Genomic DNA, 16,777 nt, shown 5'->3' on the forward strand with positions numbered 1-16,777 from the left:
TGCCACTCGCTCGCCCCAAGTCTGAGAAATAAATACATTCGTCACTGCACAGACATATTGATACAAAAACAACACTGTTCAGAGCGTTTGCACCGTCCGTGCAGTGTTTGCCCAGTGAGCCCCTCCCACGGCCAGGGTGGAGGTGGGGGTTCTCAGGGGGCGGGGACCCGCTGGAGCTCACGGGGCTGCGCAAAGGTCCTGGCTTTTTGGCAGGAGAGGGACCCTCACATCAACCCACCCGAGGGTCACAGGCAGAGCAGCGGGATGGGGGCGCACCTCCATCCCAAGGACCTAAGCCCAGGCTCAGGTCCTGCGGCCACAAGTGACAGCCACCCCTGCTGTGCCAGCTGGCAGGACCGCCAGGGTCTGGCCAGGAGGCCTGGGGTGGGTTAGCCTGGGCCCAGGCTCTGTGGTGCCAGCTGGGCTGGGAGAGGCCGGGCTGGGAGGAGGGCTCAGGGGTCTCCATGCCCCCCCCAGGGCCTACTCAGAAGGGGCTCTGGTGGAAGCTGGGGTTCACTGGGACTGGCCTTTTATCTGCTGAGGTCTGAAACTGTAAAAGTTTATGTAAACAAACAATGAGATAAATATATTAGTATCTTTTTTTCTGAGCCCATTGAGGTTCCATACGCATCCAAAATGTGCTTTGGTTTAAAAAATAGGTTTTGTGCTTTTCTTTTTTTTTTTTTTTGTCGTGTTTATCCTCTTTCCTACATGACATCTGCTATTTTCTGTTTCCTGTTTCTCCGAAACATTCAGGAATTAAGTGACTAAAGCAGAGAACTGTAAGCCGCCCTTTGGCCTCCAACAGCCTAATCTCCTGGTGAGGTTGTAACACACGTCCATGCACACACTCAGGAGCACGCATTCCACATGAAACCAAAGGAAAAGGAAAACAAAACCAAGTGTCGTGTTAACCCCGCCTGCCCCACAAACCCTTAAAGTCTTAAATAGGAAACTAGTGTTTTGCTTTCTTGTTAAAATACAGAGAAGGCTCGATATATGATACAATACTCAGGTGGGTACAACACTACGTCGCACGAAGGTCGTCGAGTGAGGGCCTCTGCGTCCAGTCCCTGAAGCTCTGCCTTGAACCACCTGCTTCCCTGGGGTCCACGCCCAGGGGCGTGTGTGCAGCTCCCGCTACAGACTTCTGTCGTGTGGCTTAAGTGCCGACGGAGTAGGGGGTTCGGGAGAGCAGAGGCGCTGCAGGGGCCCCGCCCGACTTGCTGGAACACGAGTCCCCAGAGGGGAGAGGAGCGGCCTGAGGCCGGGGGCACCCCAAGGGCTCAGCAGGGCCCCGCGTGGCCCTCGTGCCCTCACTCCCGACACCCACCACTCGGGTCCCTGAACTCAGGCTCTGGTTTCAGCTGGAGGGTCTCTGGAGGGGTGGAGGGTAGGGGTTGGGGATGACTCCGGAATTTTTTGGTCAGAACTTAAAGTAGAAAGAAAGAAAAACCTGAAGCAAAACGAAGAAGATAAAGCCGCTGGTCCAGCCCTGTGGCTGCAGCAGGCTGGGGACAGTGGGGCCGACCTCTCGACCTCGGCCTGGCCTTGCGAGCGCAGCTCTGGGCCCATGGACGTGTCTGAGGCTGGCAGGGAGCCCAAGGCGAGAGGTGAGGTTGGTGGGGGACTCAGGGCTGAGCCCGTGGGTGGCAGCCAGCCTCTCCCCAGACCGCCCAGAGGTGCCAAAGCAGAGCAGGTCCCCACCCTGCCGGGGGCTGGGAGAAGAGGTACACATCCCTGTGGTCAGCCCCTCCGCACTGGTCAGGTAGGGGCTGCTGCTCTCCCGAGGTGAGGCTCTTGCAGGCCCAGGGGACAGGATGGGGGGGGGTCTCACTTCCGCCCCGTCCTGGCCTGGCCGGGAGCCGCCAGGAACTTGTCCCACCGTGTGGCTCCCGTCTCCCGGCACCTGCTCCTGTGCCGGGGGCTCCCCAGGGGCTGGAGCACCTATACCCCAACTCGGGCCCAGAGGAGAGGCAGCTCGGGCTCCCTGACAGCAGCACACTCAGAGCACCTTCAGGGTGGCCGGCTGACCACGCGCGCACGGAGGAAGTACAGGTGCCCCTTCTGAGAGGGGGCACAGGCGGGGGGCCCAGGAGGGCGACAGGAGGAAAACACAAGTGTCACGGCCACAACTGCCGTCACCAACCAACGTCCTGTTCTCGCAAATTCAAGAGGTAGCAAAAGGTCAGAAGTCTCTCCACCTCGATGGTTTGTTCTGTTTTGTTTTGTTGGCATCACCTTAAATTCTGTGCCTGAGGTGAGTGCCTTGCTTGCCTCACCCTAATTAGTCCTGGATGGGAGGCGTGGCCCAGCTGGGTGACCCCACAGGGTTTCATGAAGGAAAGAATAAGCACTCATGGTCAGCAGGGGTTTGGTTAGTGAGCAGGCCACTTCCTTGGCACCTCTGGTCCCTTCTGTTCCACCTGGAGCAGCCCAGGATTTGTGGAATCCTTGTCCCATATAATTGGCAAATCCTTCCTCGAGCCCGCCATTCTCCGACTGCATGATTCTGAAATCTGCCCAAATCACGGGCTGCCCCATGGATTAAGACAAAGAGTAGAAATTCTATGAATTACAGAAGCTGAGTGATGGGAAAGACAAAATATTGAATCAAGTTACAGACCCTCACACTTGAGAAGCTGGCTGTTAGCAGGTCGGTGTGGCCCAAACTGTGGCAGGAGACCCACTTGGAGGACTCCGTGAGATGGAGTTGTCTTCTTTCCCGCACCCAGGGGGCACCCAGCGATGGCCTGTGGACCCCTCTGCCCAGCCTGGACCTGCTATGTGACCACGCACGGACTCCAGCCCTCTCTGGGCTCACTGCCCCTACGGGAAACGAGACGGGGCGGAGGGAGAAACTCAGCATGAAAGACACTCAAGCTAGGAAGCAAGAACGTCTTTGCATCTTCACATCTGCAGTGATTTCTTTGTTCTTCCATTACAGAGGGGAAGAGGCTGGGTTTCAGCTGAGACACCTCTCATGCCTCCGGGCATGTAGGGCAAGCCTCAGGCCCCCAGACAGCTTCGACAGTGTGTGCTTAAGCTAGAATTTCACACTGTCTGGTTTTCCCTGGATTTTCACCCTTCTTGATTTTCTGTGTATGGTAATTCTATATCAAATGCCTTTTTCTAAATCAATGCGTTAAGGTGGTGGGGGGAAGGGAAGTGAGTTGATTAAATTTTTAAAGAAAAATCCAGTTTCCGTGGCTGTCAGGAGGCAGCAAGCAGGAGCCACTTTTCTTTATTTGCTGGAACAGAGAGGGGTGGTGACTGGCCCAACATCACACAGCAAGTCAGAGCGGAGCTGGGGCTCAAATGGAGCGGTACCTGCCAAGGGTCCTGGGATGGGTGGGAGGTGGGGGCACACGCAGTGGAGGCTTCTCAGATGATCCTGCAGAAGGGGAAGTGGCTCTGGAGGAAGTGAAAGCCACAGACGAAAGGGTCACCTGGTCAAATCTTTCCCTAAACAGTCACTGCTGGGGTTCCCTGCCCTCCCCAAAGGCGAGGGAGTCTAAAAAGTCTCGATCCTCCCCATCTCTCAGGGCTCCCCTCTGCCACCCACCTCGTGTAAACTTTGGGACCTCCTCCTGTCTTCCCATCTCCTGCCACCCGCTTTCAGCCCTGGAACCGGGTGGCCTTCATGGGGAAGTAATGCAGAAAGCTCCCCCTCCTGCCGGGGCCTGCGGTCTAACAGTTGCCTGGGTGTTTCCGGTTCACTGCCAGCAACCAGTCAGACAGTCCGGGAGGCCAGGGGCTGCAGCTATTGGGAGTTTGTCCCCAAGATCCCCCTGCCCCGAGGTCACTCCAGTCCTGAAGGTAGGGCGCTCCTGGAGGGGGGACTGGGGCAGGGAGTGGGCAGAAGCAGCTGCTTTTCAAGGTTGGGCAACCTGGAATCTGGGTGGGGCAGAGCTGGGGCCCGGGCAGAGCTGGGGCCCAGACTGCTGCTGGCAACCACACAGCTTGAGAGCGCTAAGCTCTGGGGACAAGGCCTAAGCATGGGTTCCCTGGGTATTGTCACCGGCCCCCAGCTTCTTCCCCCACCCCCTTGAGGTCTTGTCCTCACAGCTGGACATTCTGTCCATGTCGCAAAAGTACAGGGTTCTTCTCGCCGCCCTGAAAGGTTGATGGGTGACATTTGCCCAGAGAGGTCAAGCAACCTTCCCAGGGCCACACAGCAGGTGCTGGGCCCCTCCCACACATGCCCTGCACTCTGATCTTCCCCCAGCAGCATGAGCAACCCAGAGCCACCCACCGAGACCCCCGGGGGCCAACGCCCCGACCTGGCTGACCCAGCCCACGTACAGCAACCTTGGTGAGAGCCTGGGAGGGGCCCCGGGTCGGGGTGGGACAGGTGGCTGGTGAGGCAGCCAGAGAAGAAAGGTTGAGTGTTTCATTACCATGTAAGGAACGCTCTGCCCCATGATGGTTTAACTAGATTACAGCAGGGATTTTTTGTTGTTCTCTTTTCGTTTTTTTTGCCGTGCCGCACAGCATGTGGGATCTTAGTTCCCCCGGCAGGGATAAAACCTGTGCTCCTTACTGTGGAAGCGCGGAGTCTGGACCACCAGGGAAGTCCTATAGCAGCTTTTTAACTACCTTCAATGAAACTCTTTGTTTAAAAAAAAAAAAAAAAAAAAAAGCTGGATAACCAGCTTCTAAAAATGAGGAAACTGGAGTTCAGAGAGGCTCAGTCACCTGCCCAGAGCCACACAGGGAAGTGGGGGTCACCTGTGCTGGGCCAGATGTTTCTCTGCCACTGACTTGTCACTCCTCTGAACCTTTGTTTCCTCATCTGTAAATTGGAGATGGCATCCTTACCCCACAGGGCATAACGTAGTTAGAGTTGGTATTTTTTCCTTTTTTTTTTCTCGGCTGTGCTGTGTGGCTTGTGGAATCTCAGTTTCCTGACCAGGCATTGAACCCGGGCCACGGCAGTGAAAGCTCCAAGTCCTAACTACTAGACCACCAGGTAGCTCCCCACTGTTTCCATTCTAGAGATGAAGGAATTATGGCCGAGGGTGGAGTCATGCACACAGGACCCCACTCTGCGTGGCCTCACGCCCTTCCCCCACTCCCTCCCCCAACAGGTGAGGTCCGTGCCCGCCTGCTGCCCTCCCAGGTCTGCTGCTCACGGACATCTGAGCGCCCCGCTACTGACCCGCAGCCCCTACCCAAGAAGACCCTGACCAGGGCTCAGTCGCTGCCCACCCACAAGTCCCCCAGCCCCGGCCCCACTCGAGCAGGGCAGCCTCAGAAGCCCCTTCTGGGATCCCGCAGTGTGGACGAGAGGCAGGCAGGCGACGACAGGGCGGGGACAGCCTGTCCCCCTGCAGAGCTGCCCTTCTTCTCGCTGGACACCGAGCTGGGCCTCTCCCTCCGCCGCGCTGGAGGCCCGGCAGCTGGAGGGCCTCCGCGCCGTGTACGCCCGGCTCCTGGGGGGCCGCCCGGGCCCCTGCCGCCCCGGCCGCCGCTTACGCCTCCTGGACAGCTCGCCCCGCGTGGAGAGCTGCGACGCCCTCTACTACCGCTTGGTGCGGAGGAACAAGGAGGCGTGGCTCCTCCGGGCTGCCAACGTGAGCCCCGCCTCCGCCCCGCCTCCTCGGAGGTTTCCCCGGTGTCCCGTCCAAGGCATAACCCAGGGCTCTTCAGACTCAGGCCCAATTGCTTATTTTGCAACTAACTTACGAACAAACACCGTCAGCCCTTGGAACCGCGTTTCTCAGGTGTGGGGCGACCTACATTCAAATCACCTGGGAGTCTTGTTAAACTCTCCCTCACGACTCTCAGGGCCCCAGTAGTCTGCATTTTAACTCACTCACCCGTGAATTCTGGCGCTAGAAACCCACAGCCGGCTGATAGCTCCCACTTTCCATCATCATCTTCAACAAAATATACTGAGCACTGTTCCTTCATGTCTTGTGCTGTTCTAAGGACTTTTAGACACTTTCATTCAGCTAATCCTCATGCAAGCATCACCACGTTTTGTTATAAGATGCTTCTGGTTTTATGCACCACCGAGAAAAAGAAAAAAAAGATTCCCATCAAATAAACCAGACTACCAAGTGTCAGACACATCACCATTTTGGAGGAACCTCACCCATTCGGCAGAATGTGTTATTATGGACCCATTTTACAGACTGGAGCATGGAGGGAGTAAGTTGCTGCTGGCTGTGAGTTCTTTAGTTGACAGCTCCATCCTGGTTCCATCCATCTCAGAGACACCTGGGGAGTTTATTTTTAAATTACACACTCCCAGAGCTCTACCTCAGCACCTGTCCTTTTCAACCCCTGCCCCAAGGTGATTCAAATGTAATCCCCAGGGCTGATACTCTCCTACTTTCTAGAAAGAGCTTTGCTGTTCAGTACTGCAACTGCTGGCCATGGGTGACTTCTGAGCACTTGAAGTGGGGCTGGTGCCAATTGAGATATGCTCTGAGTACCAAATACACACCAGGTCTCCAAGACTCAGTATCAATAATAATAACAATAATGTAAAACATCTCACTAATACTTTTTTCATTTGGTGACCTGTTGAATGATATCATTTTGGATAAATTGGATTACATAAAATAGATTATGAAAGTTACTTTCAAGGTCATAAAACTCAGTATCAAAAAAAAAAAAAGCCTAATTAAAAACTGGGCAGGGGACTTCCCTGGTGGCACAGCGGTTAAGAATCTGCCTGCCAATGCAGGGGAAACAGGTTCGAGCCCTGGTCCATGAAGATCCCGCATGTCACGGAGCAACTAAGCCCGTGAGCCACAACTACTGAGCCCGCGTGCTGTAACTACTGAAGCCCGTGCCTCTAGAGCCTGTGCTCTGCAATGAGAAGCCCACGCACCGCAACAAAGAGTAGCCCCCGCTCGCCGTGACTAGAGAAAGCCCGCACGCAGCAATGAAGACCCAACGCAGCCAAAAATAAAATAAAAATAAATTTATTTTTTAAAAAGTGGGCAGAACACCTGAAGAGACATTTTTCCAAAGAAGACACACAGATGGCCAACAGGCACATGAAAAGATGCTCAACATCGCTAATCAGAGAAATGCAAATCAAAACCACCAAGAGGTATCACCTCACACCTGTCAGAATGGCCATCATCAAAAAGACCACAAATAACAAATACTGTCGAGGGTGTGGAGAAAAGGGAACCCTGTACACTGTTGGTGGGAATGTAGAATGGTGCAGCCACTGTGGAAAACAGTCTAGAAGTTCCTCAGAAAACTAAAAATAGAACTACCATATGATCCAGCAATTCCACTCCTGGGTATATATCCAGAAAAAAATGAAAACGCTAATTAGAAAATATATATGCACCCCAATGTCCATAGCAGCATTATTTACAATAGCCAAGACATGGAAGCAACCTAAGCGTCCATCAATAGAAGATGTGAACTATATCTACAATGGACTACTACTCAGCCATAAAAAAGAACAAAATAATGCCATTTGCAGCAACATGGATGGACTTGGAGGGTATTATGCTTAGTGAAATAAGACAGAGAAAGACAAATCCAGTACGTTTTCAATTGTATGTGAAATCTAAAAAATAAAACAAACTAGTGAATTTTTTTTTTTTTTAGAAGAAAGAAAGAAAGTTACTTTCACCTGCTCCTTTTCACTTTTTAAAACATGGCTACTGGAAAATCTGAATTCCACCGTGGCCCGAGTTGCATTTCTACTGGACAGCCCAGCTCTGGCACCTTAGCTGTCATCTCCCTTGCTACCAAGTGGCAAGCGTCCGCCCCTTTGGCAGAGTGGAAAGTCCAATACCCTAAACACTATCCTCCCTGGTGTAGCTTTCCTTAAAATCATACTGGCGACCAACATCCGAATTAACACGAACCCCCTGCTTTTGGAGGGATACAACGATGGTGGGCAGGTTGGGTTGGGTGGGAAGTCTTCAGAACAGGTAGAGGCACTGGGCGAGCTGTGCTGGTTTGGTGGCGGGGAGCTCTGAAGTGTCCCTCTATCCCGCAGGTGCCCAAGCCAGGAGCAGACGAGCCCCACCCGTGTGGCCTAGGGCCGCAGGCCTCGCTGGCCCGGCATTTCAACCTCCAGGAGCTGTGTGGTCTGGCGCCCGAGGGCGCACTTCCCGAGACGCCCTGGAGTAGCCCCGTGGCGCTGGCGGCGGAGGTGCCAGAGCTCACGGTGGTCCAGTGGCTTGTGGAGACAGGCGCGCCGCTGCCCGAGGAGTTCGCAAGGCCGTGGCCCTGCTGCTCCTGCAGCCCTGGAGCGCCCGGAGGCGCAGGCTGAGGCCCTGGCCGAGCTGCGGCCCGAGAACCTGCTGCTGGCGGCACCGCGGGGCTGCTCAGCCGCCAGGCCCCAGCGCCTGCTGCTGGTGGACTTCGGCTGCGGTCCCCCCCGTGACCCCCCGGCCGCCCACGCGCGGCAGCTGGGCCGCCCACTCCGAGAGCTGCTTGGCCCGGGCACGCCCTTGGCCACGTCCTTGGCCGTGGGCCTGGAGCACCTGGTGGCCCAGCTGGCCCGCGCGCGGCCCTCGGCGGCCGGGATGCGCGGCGCGTTGCAGGTGCTGCTCTGGGGGCCCGGGCCCGAGCTGCGTGGCCACGGAGCCCCGCTGGGGTCCTGGCTGCGGATGTGCCACGCGCTGCTGGTCCTGCACCTAGCCTAGCGGGCCGTGGGTGGGGAGGTGCCCAGCTTGGAAGACTGGCTGTGCTGTGAATACTTGGCCAAGGCCACCGAGGACTCCTTGTACCTCGCCCTGGAGCTGCTGTGGAACTGATCCTTCCCGTGAGCAATGCACCTGTTCCAGGGCCTCTCTAGGAGGCGGGTCCCCCTTCCCAGGGCTGGGGCTGGTGATAGGGTGGACGCCCCCTTCCAGAAGGGACCAGAAGGCCAGCAGAGGATGCAGCTGGGAACTTGGGCCCAAGGCCCCCTAAGAATTCAGGTGCCCCCCTTCCAGGGCTGGGGGCTAATGGCCAGTGCCTGCTGAGGCTTTCTGATGCCAGAGGTGCCCACCCCTCTTCCAGGTGTGGAACCCCCCGACAATTAATGTCTCTCTCAGTGTGTAGAACCGCTCCTACCGCCTTCCAGCAGAAGCCAGGATGCCCTTCTAATGCTGGGGTCTGATGGCCACTGTCTCCATGACAGTGTGGACACTCCTCCGAATGGCGGCATCAGAGGCATTCCTGGCCCTGGAACACACCCTTGTGCTGTGAACTACCTTGTCAAGAACTGCTTGGGGCCTCCAGGGGGAGGGAGGCTCCCTGGAACCTGAGACAACCAGCCCACTCCAGTGGGGTCTGGGCTCACCTGCCCAAACGTGCCCATGCCCTGCCCCCCACTCCCTCCACCCACCGTGGCCTCCTTGCTGTTCCTCTGTGACCCTAAATTCCGTCCAGCCACCAAGTCTTTGCATGGCCTGTTCCCTCTGCCAGACTGTCCAAATCTCACCTCTTCTAAGCAAATAAAGTTGCCCCTCCTGGGCCCTCTCTAGCTCCGCGCCCTGCCTTCCCCGAGCACTTGTCACCACCTGGAAGTATTTATTCATCTTTTTACCTGTCACCTGTTCACCTCACCCATCAGGCTGTGAGTTCCCTGAGGGCAGGGGCCAGGCTGAACACGCGCTAGGCGTTTAACTGATGGAATAAACAAAGTGGTATACAACAGGGGACCTGAGGGAGAAAATGAGGTCTCGGTTTATACCTCTGAAAAATGGACATAGGAGCCCTGAGGGGCCCCACTGCCGGAGCCTGGGGTCTCCAGTCATGCCCCCTCACTCACCCCAACCCTACCATGGTGATCCTGGGGGGAACTTTCTGACCCCCAGGTATGACCAGGGCCCTCTCCTGCTCAGACCTCTCCCATGGCTCCCTAGTGCCTTCACAGTACAATGGGGCTCTTCTAAAGGCTCTGCATGCTCTCTGGCCAGCCCCGCCTGCCACATCACCATCCGTGGAGGTGCTTTCTGGCCTCCAGGGCTTGCCCGTTGCTCCCTCCACTGCAGACACCCTCCCCCCTACCTCTGCTTCAGACTCCTGTACCTCCTCCAACACCCCGACTCCAAACCCCTTTCTCGGCCCTTGCCCTGTCGACGTGGAATGGAGACAGCTGTCTCCCCAGACCTTTGAAAGCCAACTCCATCATCATTCAGGTAGCTGAATAGCCCACCCAACCCCCAAATATACTTGAATCCCCCTAAACCCCGTCCTCCTCAGTAAAAGATACCCGCTTGGCAGCCTGTTTGTCAATCGCCGGGCCACGCTCGCAGATGCAGCCAGCAGGTGGCGCTGAAGCCCTGCAGCTCTTCCGCCTTCCGCCCCCACCTCACCACAGCCCCCCCCCGCCACTGCAGTATCTTCGCCTTCTGGCTGCCTCAGACCTCCCCACCTCTGCCCCGGCCAGGACACCCACCAGCAGTGCTCCTGCCCCAGCACGACACTGTACAAAGGCTAAAGGGCAGGGTGCCCACGGCCAGACACCACCCCGCCCCCAAGCTGGAAAAGTCCCAGGCGGCCCCTGCCCCACCCCCCCGCCACTTCCCAGGACCCAGTGAACAGCTTCAGACTGGAACCAGGCCACTCCAGCCAGCCTCAGCCACCCCAGGGAATGGCACTGGGAAAGGGGAGTGACGGCCCAAGGTGTGGGGTGGGGCAGGCTGCCATCTGACCTGGAAGTGGCGGGAAGGCGAGGTATGGAGCAGCTGGGGTGGAGCCCCAGGGCCCAGCTGCCCACAGGAGGCCAAGGCTGGCTGTGGCCAGAGATGAGACCGGGCCCTTGGCTTCCCCACCCCTCTGCAGAAAGAAGTGTGTGTAGGGGAGTCACTCAGCTCAGGACGCTCGCACAGCTCCCTGAACCCCAGGCAACCTCGAGGCCCCTCTCCCCTTGGCCCTGGCCCACCCCTCCACCTGCCCTCCATTCAGACAGCGCCCCTGTCAACACCACTGAGCCAACACAGGTCTTGGAAGGGTAATCGTTTTATTTGGATTTTTGAGAGCAATAGAAGGGTAGATTAATACCTATCTTTCCAAGTTAAGAGACCTAAGACTGTTTCCAAAAGACTTCAAATAAGAAACTCCTCCTCAAGGTACAAGGATAACCTGAATCATCTTAAACCAGCAATAAAAAAGTAAAATATAAATTTTTATTTAGAATTAAAGCAAATACTTCAGTATCACAAACACAATATTAAACTTCAAGAAATACACGGCTAATTTGGAGTGAGCATTTATTTGCACAATTACGACATGCGGACAAACCCAGCAGGTGAGCAGGCTGACGCAGGTCAGCGCGCAGTTGATCACACCACCCGCCCGAAGCACGGCAGCAAGTGCACACGGAACGGTCTGCAATCGAGCCCCAGGGGCCTCAGGGGTCTCAGACTACTCCTCCTCACCGGAGGACTCCCTCTCAAACGTGTAGGCCATGAAGCAAGCGTCGGGTCTCTTGGGGACAAGGGGATGCCCCGGTCTCACAATCTCAAAGCCCAGAAAGCTGAAGGTACGGAGCAAGGCGGCTGCGGAGGAGACACCATCAGGTCAGAACCCCCCGTCCACCTGCAGGGCCCAGAGTCCTGCCGGCCCGGGGACCGCCTGAGACAGAAGGCCCAAGTCTAGGGCAAGGGGACTGCCCAGCAGGGTGTAGCGCGGCCCCTGGACCTGGCCTCCAGGCCAGTGGGCAGCCTCTCCCATCTCCTCTCCCCCGCGTGGAGATCACTCACCTCGGTCATCGCGGTTCTTATGGAGGCAAACGAAGACGTGGTCAGCGCGGAGCTGCTCCTCAGCAAACTCGAGAAGAACTGCGAAGCTGAGGTTCCAGCGTCAGGGCCCGCGCCCCGGCCGCCCCACAGGGGCCCTAGCCCAGCTCTCCCACTTCTGTCTGTGGCCTCATCTGCATACTGGGAGCACCAGCCTCTCCCGGGTCTAATCCAGGGTCAGCCTTGCCACTGCTGACATTGGAGCCAGGTCACTCTGGGGGACCGTCCTGGGCACTGTGGGGTATCCCTGGCCCCACCCACTTGACACCATGAGCAACACCCACAATGTGACAACCACAGATGGCCCCTGGTGTCCCTTGGGTGATACTGCTGGTCCACTGCTTAAAAGGGGAACCCTCACTCCGGAAACAATAACCACCGCCTGGCTCCTGACTCAGGCTTCCCTCCTCTGGAGTCCAACTTTGAGGTGCAAACACGGTTTGCCTCGCTCTGCCCCCCAGGCACACACAGGTCCGCCCTCACCTGTCCTTGCTCCCCTCGGGCAGAGCGCCGCCTGGGATCTCAACGTAGAGGCAGCTGTTGCTCAGCACCGCTCTCCAGTTAATGTGTTTGGCATCCGTGAGCCTGGACTGGACGTTAAAAATTCTCGTCTTGTTATTAGACGTTAGTTCCTCTGTTACATTCAGCCGATTATCCTGCGGAAGAAGACCAAATCCAACCTTGAACGCCAGCCTTCACAGCCTGGGGATCTTCCCCCTTGGTACCCTGACAGTCTGGAAAACCCAGAAAAGCACCCATATGACCGTTCACCCCACGCCCTGCAGCGCTGTTTGGGTGTGGAGCCTCCCGGGCCTCTGAGGAATGGTGGTTCCACCCAAGGCCAGAGCAGGAGCCCCAGGCTGAGCACAAACAGGAGCTGCCAACAGCTACTAGAGGCTCACGCAAAGCCTGCGCTGCAGTCTGCACCTTTGTTCCTTCAATCTTGGGTTCAGGAAAACCACGTGGAGAGTTCCTGGCACACGAAAGGTGCATAAAACATTTTGTGGGTCTGGCTACCCCCACCCCCCACCTCACGTACGCAGAGGTCCGAGGAACGAGGATACTTACAGAGTAAAATAAATTAGCTGAAAGATTGTGATCCCTCTGACTATTCCCTCGCCCACCTGGGATCTTCAGGGGTGGGTGAGGGACATCAGGAGCACCACCGAGGCCCTGGACCCAGGTTACTACAGCAGTTGATGGACACCCTGGAACTGGAGAAAAGGCACTGGTGAGCAGCACTGGGGGAGACGCCCCGCCTCCGCTGACAGGGCCCCGAGCCCCAGCAAGGCCAAGCGGAAGACCAAGGCCTACCAGAGCCCAGGTCCCTGGGACGCGCCTCCATCTTTCAAGCGCAATGTTTACGCCGGGTGCAGAGTCAACATCTGCCTCCGTCTGGTCAGCAGCCACAGCAACAAGAAGCCCCTCAAATCCACCTCCTCGGGTGGTGACGCTGGTAAGGTCCAACCCGTCCCCTGGGTGCCTCTTCTACCCTTTAACTATCTTCTGACCGGCGCTAAGTGTCGCCCCACCCAGCCCTGCGCCAGGTTCTACTTCCCACTTCTAAGTCCAGCGCTTCAGCTTCCCCTTTTCCACTTTGCAGGCTCCAGCAGACCTGGAGCTCTAACAGCGTTTTCTTAGGAGTCCAGCAAAGCCGTCCTTCCACTGAAGCAGCCCCTACTGCGGCCCTTTCGTCGTCGACACCCGCCGGGAGGCGCGGGGCCAGTTCGGTGTCCCCGCCGGCGCAGCGGAGACGGGCCCGCGCAGACGCCCTCCCGCGCGCACCCCGAGGCCTCCGCTTGCGTCATCTCGGCAGAGCGGCCCTCGGCCCCGGGGGAGGTTTTCACAATCGCGCAGCCGGCAGCGCCAGCAGCCATTTGCTGCGCAGTGTCAACAGGCCCCGCGGTCGCCTCCATTTTGCTCGGCTCCCATCCGGGGCGCCCGACCCGCGGGCGCCGGCATCGTGGCTCAAGGCCCGCGCGAGGGCACCCCCGGGGCCGTGATCAAACAGCTCGCGATCCGCGGCGAGCGCGGCTCACCTAGACCCCCGACCCCGGCCACGACCGCCCTCGACCCAGCCGTCCTACGGGGGAGAGACAGGCCGGCCGCCACGCCGAGAAGAGCCCCGGGCGCCGTCTACGTGGCGCCGCCCGGTTCCGCGCATCCTCGGGGCTAAAAAATGATCGCGAGGGCGGCCGCGTCCCGGGGCCACGTCGGGGCGCGGGATAGGGGGAAGGGCCGCTCCGCTAAGCGCTTAAAACCTCCGCGCCCGCAAAGCGCAGATTCCCGCGACCCGCCGGCCCGACCACCCTCCAAACCCGACCCCGGAACCTCCCACCCCCAAACCGGACCGTGGACTCCCGTGCCCCCCAATCCCAACCAGGTACCCTGGCGGCCCCCCAATCCAACCGGAAATCCTCGTGTCCCCCCCAATCCGACCAAGTAGCCTGCAGGCCTCTCAATCCAATCAGAGACCCCCTTTGCCCCCCCCACCACGCCGCGACTGTGGCCTCGACAAAGGGGCGGACCTCGCGCTCCCGGGACTTCCGTGGCGCCCCGCGGCCGGCCGCCTGCGGGCCTGCGCGGCGGCGCTTCTGGAAGCTTCGGGCGGGGGCGGGGCGCTCACCTCTCGCTGCTGCGGCCTCCGCGGCTGTGCAGGCTGAGGAGCGGCATGGTGCGGGTGGCGTGGACGGTGGCGCTGGGTTTATCCCCCTCCTTTTCTCTGGCGAAGCAGTGGCTGTTCAGGATCCGCTGCAGGGAGGATTTCACCATCCGGCCGCTGGGGTCCGAAACCAGGAAAACCTCCGCTGCGCCTCTCCGCGCCCCCGCCGCTGCTCGCCGTTCGCAAAATGGCGCCTCCGCCGCCGCCCGCCTTTATACGTACCGCACCCAGGCCACGCCCCCCCCACGCCGCGGGAACGCGGCCGCACGAGGGAGTGGGGCCACCAGGAAGCCCAGGCGTGCCCGCCCCTCTCGGCGTCTGATTGGCAGACGGCGAGGGACCCGGGGTGGGGCCGCGCCTCGGACTGAGCAGGACGCGTCGGGTCCCGCCCCCTCCCCCTCCCCGTCGTAGCTCTGCGGGCGCGCGGAGGGGGCGGGGCCGGCGTGGCGTCGGGAACGCGCGCCGCGCGCCGCGCCGCGCCCCGCCCCGCCCCGCCCCGCAGCCGGGCCTGGGGGCCTGGGCGTGTCGCTGCGCCCGCTTTCGGGGGACTCGCGGTAGCCACGTCTCCGCGGTGGTCCCTGTCGCCCTCGCTAGGGTCCCCTCCTTCTAAAAGACTCCCTCCCCTTAGCGGCTCTTGGCGACAAAGGCCCCGGGTATTTGGAGAGAAGGGTCCCAGCTCCCACACCGCGCCATAGAACAAAACTATTTTCAGTAATAACCTCATAATGATCGATCCTAATAATGGTGTTTCTGGATTTGGTCTTTCACGTGTTAAAACACTTTACAGTTTACTTTCAATGTCAAAGATATTATTCAAATTCAGGAAAATATTTCGCGTCACATTTGGACTTAAGCAAAAATGCTTTTCCTTGCAGATAAACTCACAAAGATATTTCACGTGTGAACTAAAATTTGCCCCAAGCAAAAATATTGTTCTTGCAGGTCCCACTTTGTTTCATGTTTTTACGTTTTAAGCACAGAGTCTCTGAAGAGTTACATGGAATGAAGTAACTCCTACTTGTTTCTTTGTCCTTACAATCCCTGCCTGTCCTTTTTATCTCATTTTTATTTCCAAGCTACTGTGTCCATTGGGATTAGAGGCACAAGCTTTCTGCAAAAGGACCTTGAATTATTACAAAACTGATAGAAATTTACTCTCCAAAGCATGTGGCGAAGTCCCTGTGTGTCTCCAAATACCCTTCCATGTGGAATGCAGAATTTATTGTTTACGTATACAGCATTTATAAGTAATACAAACATCTAATTTACAGCTTCTGTATGTACATGATTAAAACTCAACAGAGACTGTAATAATTGCAAATGTTAGGCCAACCAAAGAAATTTCCCAGAGAAAGAATATTTAACGAATGACATTGCTTAGAATTGCCGCTCATGGTGAAAACCAAAAGCAGATGAATTTGTAGTTAACTTTCTTATTGTTTTCAGTGTTTCTTTTATTGCCAGGGCTCACTCCCACCGACCCACTTAGGGTGCCACTTAAGTGTCCTCACTATTTGTGAGGCTAGTATGCTTTTTTTTTTTTTTTTTTTAACTTTTTGGCCACACCTCATGGCATGCGGGATCTTAGTTCCCCGAACAGGGATCGAACCTGCACCCCCTGCAGTGGAAGCGCGGAGTCTTAACCACTGGACCGCCAGGGAAGTCCCTGGTGCACCATTATTCAGGCTCTGTTTTCTTGAGGCTGGAAGAACCTATGGGTTTCGAAATCTGGGTCTTTGCCTCATGGCAACTCTCGGGTGTGTTACACAGACGGGAGATTCTGGGCTAAGAGTCCAGGATCTGTAACTGCCCATGGCTGGCCACTGGTCACTGGGTCGAGCCGTGTTTACCCCCCATGACTGAGGCCAGGGGGTGACAGGGCTCCCAGCTGACTGCCAGCACAGTGGGCTCAAGCAGCCACGCAGACCCTGGTCCAGGGAGAAGTCTCCAAGAATGCCTCGCATGCCAGGCCAGTCTCTGGGGGATGACATTTAGGCCACGTCCAGGTCTCTGCAGTCCAGGGGAACCAGCAGAAAACTCCAGACCCAGGACTTGGGGTGGGAGGTTCCTTCTTCATCAGCAGGCCCTGCGCCCTTGCTGGCCAAAGCACGCTTTAATTTGGAATCACTGTGGGTGGAAAGGGGAAAAATATGTAACCTCTTGGTAAAAAAAACAAACTGCAGCAGCTGGGGGAAAAAAAATGGGTGGAGGAGAAAATGGGTGTACATGAGGTCGGGGTGAGACGTGTCCGGAAAAGTCACCGTGGGGTCTCCGGGGGTTGCAGGGCCCCCAGCTCTGGGCGGGGATATGGGGAGCAGTGTCACTTCTTCCTCATGGGGAGGGTGGGCTCCGGTTCTAGGGACAGCTCTCTCTGCCTGCTGTCGGGGAGGTGAGAGTG

At 57.4% G+C, this 16,777-nt stretch overlaps 2 protein-coding genes across 2 annotated transcripts; one reads left to right on the plus strand and one right to left on the minus strand.

Moving 5' to 3' along the window:
- Window positions 1-4,232: 4,232 nt before the first annotated feature.
- On the plus strand, window positions 4,233-10,034 carry PEAK3 (PEAK family member 3; the record flags this gene model as incomplete). Its single annotated transcript, XM_082456863.1, is given in 8 exon segments — window positions 4,233-4,256; window positions 4,258-4,315; window positions 5,091-5,379; window positions 5,381-5,576; window positions 7,982-8,198; window positions 8,201-8,227; window positions 8,230-8,630; window positions 8,634-10,034. Coding segments are annotated over 8 exon segments (1,323 nt in total). The 3' UTR covers window positions 8,745-10,034.
- Window positions 10,035-10,922: 888 nt separating this feature from the next.
- On the minus strand, window positions 10,923-14,580 carry OAZ1 (ornithine decarboxylase antizyme 1). The gene is given in 6 exon segments (XM_082456041.1): window positions 10,923-11,477; window positions 11,682-11,767; window positions 12,201-12,373; window positions 12,786-12,872; window positions 12,874-12,931; window positions 14,344-14,580. Coding segments are annotated over 6 exon segments (684 nt in total). The 5' UTR covers window positions 14,490-14,580; the 3' UTR covers window positions 10,923-11,343.
- Between the last annotated feature and the right edge of the window lie 2,197 nt (window positions 14,581-16,777).

This window comes from Balaenoptera physalus, assembly GCF_965194825.1.
Source record: "Balaenoptera physalus genome assembly, chromosome: 3".
Lineage (NCBI taxonomy): Eukaryota > Metazoa > Chordata > Mammalia > Artiodactyla > Balaenopteridae > Balaenoptera > Balaenoptera physalus.